Here is a 12,757-nt window from a genome sequence, read left to right on the forward strand (position 1 = left end):
GGTCTACCCTGGTAAGATGTATTCTAGCAAAGGATAATAAATAATGTATACCTACATAAAAACTAAGTAAGTCGATTTGTAATTCTACGATTATAATTGTTAGGTTTTCTATTTAAACATAGCCTTTAATGGAGTGACTGACGAGAATTGTAAACGTTTGTTCTTGAATGTACAGGCCTTTGATGACGCCATGTCGTCACGAAGATAAAGTATTTTTAAATAAAATATTGCCCATGCGTGTTTAGCCACTTGCACTGGCAGTAATGGCCGCGGCCAAGATGGAAGCCAGACGCACGAAAACAAATACAGTCGGCCACTCGACCGCTGCCTGCCCATTAAATCTGCTTTCTAAATAAACATCTACAACTTTTAGTAGATAATTTTGTACGATCTCATATTTCTATTGATTGCTTTACTGCAGTACACCACAAGCTAATATTTGTAGAAGTTATTGATGGATGACGGGAGTTCCTTCCGAAACGCTACAATACATTACGTTCTCTTGACAGTTTCATTTGTACTGTAAGATTGAATATATCGGTAGCTTATCGGTGAAAAATATTGACAGTGAAGTTTTTGTAGTACACGGTTTGCTTAATTAGTCCAGTCTTGATGAAGTAAAGAAGAAGAAGTAAAACCAAGCCAAGTATAACGTTTTATGTGACCGTCCGTTGGACATTCAGCATAATTTTATGTTGATAAGGTGAAGTCAATGGCCAAGTTATATAAAATCTAATTATATAAATAAATAAATCTCTTTACTTGACGGAGACAGTCCCTGTGCCCTTATATAATTCGAAATGAATTTAGCCCGCAACACTTATTAAACAAAATGTTTTTTTTTATTGTTCATATCTTTGCAGCATTCAGCTATACTTGCATTCCCATTTTATAAATTCCCTGTAAATTATATATTTGGTGAAGTTTGCCTTTTCTGTCACGGGTGGGTGTGTTTTAGGCGAGGGGTCTTAGAAATCTTTATGATCACACACTAAAATCAGGTAGGGAATAAATATCTGGCTTCTATGTGGTCCTGGTCTACCAGGATCATTTACTAGAATTTAAACGATAGTGTGAAGTTAAGAAGAAAAAAGTAAGAAAGCGGGCTCTGGTCTACGATGCTTAAATTAATGTCGGAGAAAAGAACCCAGAAAGCACATCCTTTACATATCATCTCATTCATTCATATTACATCAGATAAAAGTTGTATTTAATTTATTTAAGAAATAAGTGCTATTGAAGATTTATTATGAAGTTAGTGTAAGTTATTAAGTTGCACCCACGTTGCACCGTTAACTTTGACGTTAGTTTTTTTCTTGATCTGGTGCTATTAAAATATATACTTTTTAATAAGAACAAAAAATATATATTTTGAAATTACCTATTTATAGACTTTTCGCCTATTTTATACTTATTGTAACCATGTACTCTCGCACGGAATCTTCAGTGCGCGCGGGCCCGACTCGCACTTGGCCGGTTTTTAAGTGCTTTTAATGTAAATTCATTCAAGTAAATGGCTAAATTAGTGTAATAAAAAGCTACATAGTCCTGGGTACTTATTAGATTTATCGCGTAAGGCCGGCGGAGGAGTCATGATTAAACCAGTTTATGAGGGTTTCTAAAAGAAATATCTGCTAATGACCGGCTCAATATTGAGGATCATTTTCGCTTATATTTCCTCGCTATCTGGTTAATATTGAATGCATTGGCATCTTTATATGATATCAAAATATAACTACATAATAATTTGTATATTAGAGTATTTTAGCATGTATGGTGCAATGCTAGGTATAGATAATGAGTTTACGAATTTGTATAGATAAAGACTTAAGTATAACTTATTATGTATTGAGCTGCACGTTGTTATTACTAACGGAGTAGACAGGGTCAAACGTAATAAGTCCCATAGACCATGTTTATCATATTGTTGGGCGTAAACCTTGCGTTGCTAACCATATCTTCGATTTAGAATAGCTTCTAAATTATACGTTTGTTCTATTTCCTACACCGGTTGGTGTATACTTACGTTTTATAGGCAAAGCGACGAGAGTCAAAGCCAACAACAAAGTCAGGACAAGGCTGTAACACCGTGGAGTCGGGCGGCGTCTCGTCCCAGCAGGCGAACCCGTCGAAAGTTCGCGGACACCAGGGCACATTACCTGCAAAAATAAAATGTTACTCATTTGTTTTATGTAATTACCAGCTTTTGCTTGCGGCTTCGCTCGCGTGAATTTCATAGCAAAATCTCAGCAGCTTTTTTATCGCGTACCTACCCTGTAAGACATATGAAACGTATATGATTCAAATTCTCATCTTTAGTTCAATTTCCTGTTTCCCGCTACGTATCTCGTCCCACAATTTGTCCAAATTCCGCTTCTTACTATATGCGATATGTAGATATCCCGGATGAAAATGCTAATGTAATAAATATATTTTACATATAAAATGTCTTATAGATATTTAAAAATAAAAATCTAAAATTAAATTCCAAAAGTTGTTAAATCGTTGATTTTATTGATTATACTACATATCTATATAGGTATACTAGGTATATATTTTATTGCATGTGAAAGTATCAACGTAATCAAAGTTGTAGTGAATGCCGTGCACGTCTGTAAAAGATGTAAACATTAGAACTAGACTTAAGATTTAATGTAAAAATGTAATGCATATGTTTATATTGTTGATGTGCCAATAAATAAATAAATAAATAAATAAGTAAATAAATAAATAAATAAATAAATAAATAAATAAATAAATAAATAAATAAATAAATAAATAAATAAATAAATAAATAAATAAATAAATAAATAAATAAATAAATAAATAAATAAATAAATAAATAAATAAATAAATAAATAAATAAATAAATAAATAAATAAATAAATAAATAAATAAATAATAAAATATAGATGTATTGTTTCGCGGACTTTTTTATGGATCTACTAAAACCTATATTTTTGTAGTACATTGCATGCATGTATCAATGGTAGCCTAGTAAGATATTTTAGTTAGCGCTTTTTTTCGGATTACTTCATAAATGTCGATTGAACTAATTTATTTCAAAACAAAAATGCCTATAGCAATCACGGATAATGTAGCTTTCTTGGTAATAACAATTTTTAAAATCGGTTTGGTAGCTTCGGAGATTACGAGGCCGCAAACATACCAACTCACAAACGCTTACCTCTTTTTAATATTAGTTTGGTAGGATTTGTGAGAGAGAAACCATAGCGCGACTTAGAGATTTTAAAGTTTTAGCGGCGCCATCTATCTAGTGATTTGTTTCGGAAGTACATATATAAGTATATTCTTTTTTTCTGAGCGAAACCATAGCGCTTTTAACGTCTTGGTGGCGCCATCTATTATCTTTATGTTCAAAACTAAAATATAACAAAATTAAATGGAAAATACCTTCTAACTATATTTATATCAGAATCAATAAAAATAATTGTTTATATTCTATTTACACCTTTCTACAAAACTTTAAAGTAAATCATCACCAGTAAATATACATCTCGGGCTACAATTGGGGCCTTACAGCCCTTGGCTACTAATCTACTATTACATCTTTCATATTTTGACAAATAGGTCCTTATTAGCCCGAATGGGGCTTGTAGGTGACCAAAAAGCGCTAGGTAATAATGTAGCTAGAAAAGCCCGAAGGCGGTAAGTAATTTCAAAAAAACACTTCACTCTTTCAAAAAGTTCGCGTACAATAGACATCATGCATTCAGCCCAATAACCAAAGAGGTCGTTTCTCTATTCAGCCTTGTCTTCGTATGAATGTTTCAAACATAGTCATCAATAGGGCATATTACGCAAAGCTCAGCGCAGATAGCGATACTGGTACAACTAAGGTACACACGTTTTTTCCCAATATTTCGGCAACCGAATATTTTACATTGTTGTATATTTTCACAAACGCATGCTCACGTAATGAAAGGATTAATAAAGTACTCTAAAATAAACGTTTTAATCAACATAGAAAAGGGCGCCAAAGCTTTTGTTTACCTAACATACAGTGCTGTACTCTGGCGGGATAAATGTGCTTCGTTCTTGAAAAAAAATTAAATAGTTCTTTATTTGGTTCTTTTTAAGGAAAAAAATATATAAAATGTTGACTAATAAAATGTTCTATTCTTGTAATGCCGGTCTTTTTCTACTTTCCTCACAATTGAGATGTAAAGCGGAGTTGAGTGTAAGCAATTGCACCCTCGAACTATACTCGTACTTTATTAGCTGTAATAAGTGGTGTAATCACGTGTTGAAGAAATTAGTCGCATTTCTTTTAGAGTAATATTTATTAAATTATAGTAACAAATAACTACAAAAATTATATTAACGGGACTTTCGGCACGAACCGAACGTAACGAACGAACGTTTGTATAATTTATCATAATATACCTATGTAATAGTACGTAGTTTTTTAAACATACGCTTCTTAAGTTTAAAAAACGGTATTAGTGTGCAAGTAATTTCTTCGAAAGGTGGTGGTGGTTTAGCTCATCGCTGTCGATCTCTGAAGAGGACGAATTTGACCCTTTTTGTACATTTTGTGGTCAAACCTGCACTAATTTAATATTCGTATACTGAAGGATAATTCGTTTGAAACATTTATTTCACAGTAACTACTGTACGTTTGTACGTTTGAAACAAATGTTTAAGACAAATTTGCGGGAATTTAAAAGAAAATGGTATCTAATATAATGGAAGAAAATGGTAACACCCAGTAAGTAGTCTGATGATAATATTGACACATTAAAAAAAGTGGATGGGTTTGATGGTAACATCGTAAATACTGACAGATATTTAGTGGATACAGATGCCTTATCATTCAACAGCAACCGACATCTCGGTTTACCCAAAAGGTGTTCAGGGCAAAAGGGATTTCGCTATTCACTTGTCTGTCAGCAGAATGTTACCCAGACAGAACAAAATGGTTTTTGGATAACTATTGAAGAAAATTAAAAAACATTTTATTTGTAAATCGACGTCCTGAACATAATTAATATAGAATATAATAGTATTTTATGAAACTTGAATTTACGTATTTAATCAACGTCTTCCCTGGCCTACCTTCTGTAAATATTTTGTGTAATATATATTAATTATAATAATACTATTTTATGTAATACGTGTTAACTATTTTGTGTAATATATATCCGTTAATCAAAGCTATAGATAAAAACATAACAAATAGCCATTCAATCTCTCTGTGATTAGTATACCATACAAGTTTCTGTGGTGACAAATATGCACAGCATCGATTCATTGTAACGTAGTCATTATGTTGATGGATGTAATTAAACTAAATGAAACCAACATATATGGCAGTTTGATTTTCAAAATTTCTATAAATAATAACCGACTAAATGGATTGTATCTATACTCTTACCTGCTAAATTATACAAAGTGACTCACCAGTTGGATGTACTGAAGCAAGCTGTGTGTTGTGAGTAACATTTCCTCTAAAACATTCTTTTATAAGTCTATTGAGCAACTGCAGTTTGGGGTCCGTGGACAGGTCCAAAAATCGAGTGGAATTCTGCATATTAACTATTTTGTGTACACATTTTATAATTTATCAATGATATGATCACAGACACTGTATAGTTTGTTTTAGATTCACTGAGATAAAATAACTTTATCTATATATGCTAGATATGAACGTATTTGTCTTTAACATTTCAAATATAATGTAATACAAATAGTGACATGTTTAACTTGTTTCTTGCGGCGATTAGATAACATTATAAAATTGGTCAAATTAAAAAAATATATTCAATTTCTGGGTAGTACGTAATATATACGTAGAGGAAACAAGGATATATGAAAGTCATCGTTTCGTTTTAAAACTTATCATTAAAGAAAACATTAAAGTAATGATTTTATATACGACAAGTACAACAGCACCATATTGTTTATTTATAAGAAAAGCTGAAATGAAAGGGAATATTAAAACCAGCTGGGGCAGCTGCTGTGTATAACTGTCTAGAACATGAATCAACTTTCAAGCAGTTACACCAAAGCTGTACAGTTGTAAGCAATAAGAAATTCAGGTCTATGTATTTAGTATTTATTTCTTTATTAAACTTGAACATTTTACGTAAGATAAATTTATCTGTTAGCAGTGTAACGAAAGCCTTATGTATAGGTTTGAACAATCTAATAATTATTAATTTCAAGTAGTGTGCCCTCAGACCACACGCACATAATTAATTTTACTTAGTCAACAATCTTTAATACTTTGGTCCATACAGGCAAAATCGCTTAAGATAGTTATGTAATAACAATTATTTAACTACTTAAATATTACAATATTAAAATAACGGATTATCCAAAAAGTTGTTTTTGTTTTTGGTCTTAAAATACGTTATTTGTAAAGGGAATTGCCAAGTCCTAATTTCCGTTTGAAGGTGCTCAGTCATTTGTGACCTTTTTTGTTGCTAGAATCCCATTAAGTAAGAAAAATATTTTATCTACTTATTTCAGTTGCCCGACGAAGCAGGAAAGCCGATATGTAATGATATTTAAGGTTACTCTAAAAGTGAGACTTTGGTATCCAAAAGAAAACGAACTTAAATGTACCTAACATCCATATATAAGTACTCCAGATCTATACCTACACAAAACTATTTGCATGTCGAATCTGGGATTAGCGATTTTTGTATATTTTCATGGGCAATTGTGTATTTTTGAACGGAGATTCTGTTACTGTATTTTAATAAGAAAAACGGTTTATATTAGGTATTTGAGAGATTATTTATTGTCTTTTCATTACATGCTGTAGGGATCGGTCGTGTACTTTGAATTTTCGACATCACTTTACCCATGCAAAGACTTCGACCTAACCACGTTGAGAGCACGAGAGGGGATCGCGCAGTTAAAAGAGTGGACAAACAAGAACTGGTGTGATGAAGTACTCAGACACTTGGATGCCCTTCAGAGAGCCGACTAATAAATCGCTGGCTCAGCGACCATACATATGTACATGCATATAATCAGAGGCCAAAATCCTTGAAGGATTTTCAGGAGGATTTTTGTTTACCCATTACATGTAATCAACAAGAACGTAAACATGATGATATTGTTATGTTGTTTACAATGGGTGTTATGATAGAAATAGAAATTTATGTATGACATAGTTTACTGTATACGACAGCGAACAAAAGGCAAGACGACGGTTTTGTAACGGCTTGCAGGGCGGGACTGACGCGCGTCGACGCGGTTTCTGTCGTTATATATTTTACGCGTTACACCAAGAAATTTAAATAATGGCATAAATTAAAACTAGAATAACCATACAATACACATACCTAGTCGTTTATAAGTTACAGATGCTTGCTGTATCGACTAGTATCAAACATACAAAAAAGGCCAATTACAAGTTTAAAACTACTTATGATCCAGAATAGCTACTTATCTATAATCATAAATAATATAATAATTGTAAACTAAGATACTTATTTAGCTTTCATTCAATGTACAAAAATACTTTCGTGAAAAATAGTATACTTAAGAACAGGCGGCAGAAAAAGTCCGAATTAGATATAATTTATCAAATAAATCAGGAGCTGGTCACATGATAGTTTTTGTTATCGTGGACGTATCCCTTAGACATTCCCTTGCAAATATGCTGGGAAGGCCTTATTACATAGAATGATATATTCGGACCATCCCTAAATTTAGCCATAATAATAAAATAAAATAATCCTATCTATTTTTTATCAATGCAACACAGAAAGTAAATTAACTTCTAGGGGATATTATTAGGCGCCAAAAAAAATTCCCATGTTTGTTCATACATATAATAAATTACTTGTACTTATTATATTTAAAAATCTTTTCAAGTTCTTTAAGTGTCTTTTACGTATTATATTTAAAAATCTTTTCAAGTTCGTTAAGTGTCTTTTAAGTCTATAGATTAATAAGTACGTAATAAAATTTCTCTGTCGCTTTCGACATAAGTGACATGGTATTCGGTATTCGATCCAGCTAATGCTAGCTCAATGAAGTATGCGAAAATATCCTGTAAATCACACAAAGTTACAAATCACAAATATATACACGGATTCCGTTTACATGTTCCTATGTATGAAATGCGTAGATATATGTACCTACCCCTGGCTACCTTCAAACAACAATAAAGAATGCGAGAACTTGGGGAAAGCAGGATAACATGTGCTGATGCTATAGTGAGATACAAAAAACCGATAAACAATATTTTGGAAGATATTATTATTAGGTAATTCACACTGTATTCGAAATGTGTGTTTGTAAAAACTACTTAATATCGATGTTTGTCTTTATTACATTTAAATTCAAATTATACTTTAGATTATTGAGTTTCCTACTACAATGTAAAGGTTAAATAGATGAGCAAAAAATAGTAATGTAACGCCTCTTTGACCCTTAAGAAATTTTCCGAACCCTTTTGATAAATAACAGCAAAATAAAAATATGTTAGCGCGATCTTTATTATTAAGATAAACACCAGATTATTTTATTTGTGGTTGACGTTGAAGATGTTTCTGATATCAGACTGGTCATTAAAGTTTTCCTTATCGTTTTATTGTGAAGATCCATTATTACACAGTAATATTGAAGGGCCTAGAATATGACCAATAGCTGAGAGGCCACTATAGCATTCCCAAGGCGGGTTGAAATCGACGCAGGCGGCGTTACAACCCCGAACGCACTCCGAATATGCCGAGATGAGAACAGTTCTAATTAGTACTATAACTTAGTTTTTTTTATTCGTGAGTATGTACTTATCTACTAATTATACTTGCAATCCTCATTGCACATTTAATTAGCACTAGTTAATATACATTAATTATGTATGTTACTAGAAAGATAATTAAATCTATTATTAGGTTCAGGACTACAAATAGATTTGGCCAAATTGTAGACTTTCCTAAAAAACATAGCTACAATATCGTATCGGGTTATGTAAATTACTTAGATTAAAAAATAATATTTCGCTTTAGTGACTCTTTGCTGTTCATCCTAAACAAACAACAATTCGTGACCACAAAGTGTTATTACATTAATTGTTTCTGCAAAAGAAATTTAAAACGAATGAGTTATTTTCAAATGTGCTTTTTTCGTCTTCTTTAGGCATCAAAAACAAATATACTAAAACCATACTAGGTAGCAACCCCGCTTGTTATTGCCACGTGGTAGCATAACCCGAGGGCTGCCAGCAGTGTGCACGGTAAGGTAATACATTGTACGGAGTACCTACTAATTCCATGGATAATACTATAAATACCTATTAATTCTGAAGATGAGCTTTTTGCTCAAATAATTAAAAATATTATTATTTTTACACTTCAGTTCGTGTGTACTTTTCTTTACCTACAAAAATGATTATTTCCATAAAGTGTAACTGTTAGGTTCATGTCTATAGTTTTAGCATCTTGAATTGAGCTTGGCAACGGTTTGGCACATATTGAAACAAAACTGTAGTAAAAGTTTCTGTGGAAATATGAAATCAGAAAATTGTTTTTAAGATTCCTTTGACAGCGGAGATAAGAAAATTGAACAACAATAGGATGGGTGCGGACTTTCTATCATACTATTTTGTCATATACATACAGACACAGAAGAAAATTTTTCTTCACTGTCACACTAATTTGACACAGAGTTTATGATCGAGTACCCTTGAACCTTCCAATTGGAATTGATTCCATGTGAGGACCGAATGGGCCGCGCCGCCGCGCTGTCGGATATGACGGATAGAAAATCTCTTTAAATATTTTAGGAGTACAACTTGACACTTGATAAGTAACTTTCGACAAATGTATGTAAATATCAATTGTAAGTCAAAATGGGCTCCCAAATAATACAATATCATCAAAATGTTATCAAATCATAAAATTTCAATTCGCACATGTATAAAAGAATGATAAAAGATGAAAATGTATAAAGTATATCGATTAATATGAGATTGTTGTTATTATAAAATATATTAGGTAATATACGACACAATGCTTACTGTTACAGAAAATAATATTCGCATAGCTACTCGCTATTTAATTTTTAATGCTAATTACATCGCAGATGAGTTTATGTCAGCATCCAGTTATACGTGTTTTTATTTATTTATTAAGAATATTTATTAACTACATAAGTAAACTATACTTAACCCAGAAATTGAATTGGTTTGACATGTCACAGTTCAGTTAATCTGAAGAGTTTGTTAAATGTTTTCCAACTTTCGGAAGTAGCAAAACAAGTCAAATCAGTTACATTGAATTTTATTTATTAAACTTCAATATGTTTTTATGGAAATTGTATTATTAGCCAACTAAGCAAACGACACACTGAATTTTAACTCACAACAACTTAAGAATACTTCTATTTTTCAATTCTTTAACTCATAAGTTGCGATTAAACTTTTAAATTTGTGTAAAATTGTCTCAATATGATTAAAGTAAGGAGTAGATGTGCCGGGTTTTATTAATATAATTTATCATTAAACTTTGCAAGTTTAATGATGGAGTTCGCGAGTCGCGGTGCGAACGCGACGTAGCGGAGGAGCGCAGCGCGGCGCGGAGCGGCGAGCGCGCGGGGTGACGCTAGCTAGCCGACTGCCCTCAAGCAAGGAACAAACATTTCCCACTTGCGAGGCTGTTGCGCATTTTATATTTCCACAACTTTCTGCCATTAATCTACTCTAGTACCATTTTTCAGACATCTTCTAAAGATAACGTTAGTTTTTAATAGATATTTATAACCTTTAGAAATATACAGCACGTTGATTTATTACACATTTTGATTTGATGATTTTTTTAAATATCATTAGAATTTGATATGATTTGATTTAGTACACAGACAGTTATATGAAGATGATTCGACGACAAGGTCTGACTTTCTAATATTTTCACAGTTCATTTCCATTGCATACTAAGTAAACAGTAAGCAGTAAACAGTTCCATTGAATACTAAGCATATTCTTATATTACTTATATATTTTTATATAGTTTTTTTTTATTTTTTTTAACAAATCTATATGTTGTTGTATGTGTCTCAGTTGTGTTATATTATTTTGAATGGCAATAGACGAACAGATTGCGTATTGTGTGAAATATCTCTATTATTGTTATCTTACCAAAGTTTACGAATCGAACGCACACACAGTGAACGCTAACCAAAGTTTAGCGATGGCACGTATACCTATGTATGGAGGTGAGGGTGAGATTGAAATTAATGGAAAACTTTAATAACAATAATATGTGTGAGGTTCCATTGTTTGTTGCGATGGAAAATTAGCAATTATCTATATAGGTATGTGGAATTGGATACTTATATATTTGTACACATAAACTGGAAGTTCAAAGACATTAATTGGTTATATGCAAGTTCCGTAGGTACCTTCTAGTACTTTTGCGTGAGGTACTTATACATCAATCACGTTTTTAGTTACTACTTAGTATAGTAATATAGGAAGTTGAATATGAAACAAAAGTAAAATATACATATATATATATATATTGCAGGAAAATATTTTTAAAGTATGATACATGCTCGTTTGATTACATTTTGCTTGCAGACGAATTTCAATGATTTTTATTTTAGTTTGTTTATGAATTCAATCAAAGATAGTTGGATGGACTATAAATATTTTTTTGAAATTATTGATTCATGCACTGAGTTATAGACGATTCCGGCTTGATTGAAGCGTGGTAAATCCTTGAATTATAACATGTTTTTTAATGGACTTTAAAGTAGGAACATGGTTCATTTTGTACCGCTGCGCACCAAATGTTTGTTTCCGTAAGGATTTCGAAATATAAAGTACCTATGCTATGTATTACGCTATGTGTTACGATGTGTGTAAGGGGTGGTGGTGTAACGGTTAAGACCCGCCTGTGAATCGTTTGGTCCCAGGTTCGAATCCCACTCGTGTCACATGAGTTTGTATACCAATCTGACTTTTCATTGACCACCACTTGCTTCCGGTGAAGGAAAACATCGTAAGGAAACCTGCACACTGGTTGATTATTAACTTGTGTCTGAAATGGAGAAGGCAATGGCAAACCACTCCATTACTAATGCCAAGAAAATTTTTGTGTGTGTTCAATTCCACGTAATGACTACGACCCTCAGCCATGTTATTCAACGTTTTCTTTATACGTGTATCAAATTTCATATAAAGCTAATATAATGCGGGTGATTGAATAACAAACATAATACTCTCTATCTAAATGTTTGCATAAATAATATTTATACTTTTAGTACGCGGACTACGTACGGGTTTTAGGGTACTACGTAAGGGTTTTAGGGTACTGGGTACTGTTTATATATATAATTCAAATAATATATGTAAAGATTGTACTCATATAAAATTAGATATATATACATTTATTGTAAAAACATAAGTTAGTTGGTGCAGAGACCCTAAAGTGCTATTTGGCCACCAGTTTATTGTTTTAATTTATAATTGAATGCTCTTTTTACCGGCCTTCGCCGTACCCTGCCAATTATTATATAATATAGCAATAAATGTTTAGTCAATAACTAAACTAAAATCAAACTAAGAAGTTACAGAGCTATACGATGCGAATATATATATATAGATATATAATGCGAATATATATAGATATATAATGCGAATATATATAGATAGTCGTGTGATACTAAAAGCTACTAGAATGTTGTACCTTAACTGTGTGTATATGACTTACTTATATGTTTATATATTAACCCAATATATAAATAGAAATAAATCTTTCCCTGTCTGGAATCC

At 32.1% G+C, this 12,757-nt stretch overlaps 1 protein-coding gene across 3 annotated transcripts in view; it reads right to left on the minus strand.

Annotated features, from left to right (window-relative positions):
* The window catches only part of LOC128683061 (calcitonin gene-related peptide type 1 receptor-like), a 30,144-nt gene extending 19,553 nt beyond the window's left edge, over nt 1-10,591 (minus strand). The window contains exons 1-3 of one of the 3 annotated variants that reach the window (XM_053768271.2): nt 10,348-10,591; nt 5,425-5,660; nt 2,027-2,159 (exon numbers count right to left, since the gene is read on the minus strand). In XM_053768271.2, coding sequence (XP_053624246.1) covers nt 2,027-2,159; nt 5,425-5,554 — 263 coding nt within the window. In that variant the 5' untranslated portion in view covers nt 5,555-5,660; nt 10,348-10,591. Of the gene's footprint in view, nt 1-2,026; nt 2,160-5,424; nt 5,728-10,347 lie in introns of those variants that run through there. The other 2 variants (XM_053768270.2, XM_053768272.2) reach the window with 2 other exon arrangements.
* Nucleotides 10,592-12,757: the final 2,166 nt, after the last annotated feature.

Source organism: Plodia interpunctella, chromosome Z, assembly GCF_027563975.2.
Source record: "Plodia interpunctella isolate USDA-ARS_2022_Savannah chromosome Z, ilPloInte3.2, whole genome shotgun sequence".
In the NCBI taxonomy this organism is placed as follows: Eukaryota; Metazoa; Arthropoda; class Insecta; order Lepidoptera; family Pyralidae; genus Plodia; species Plodia interpunctella.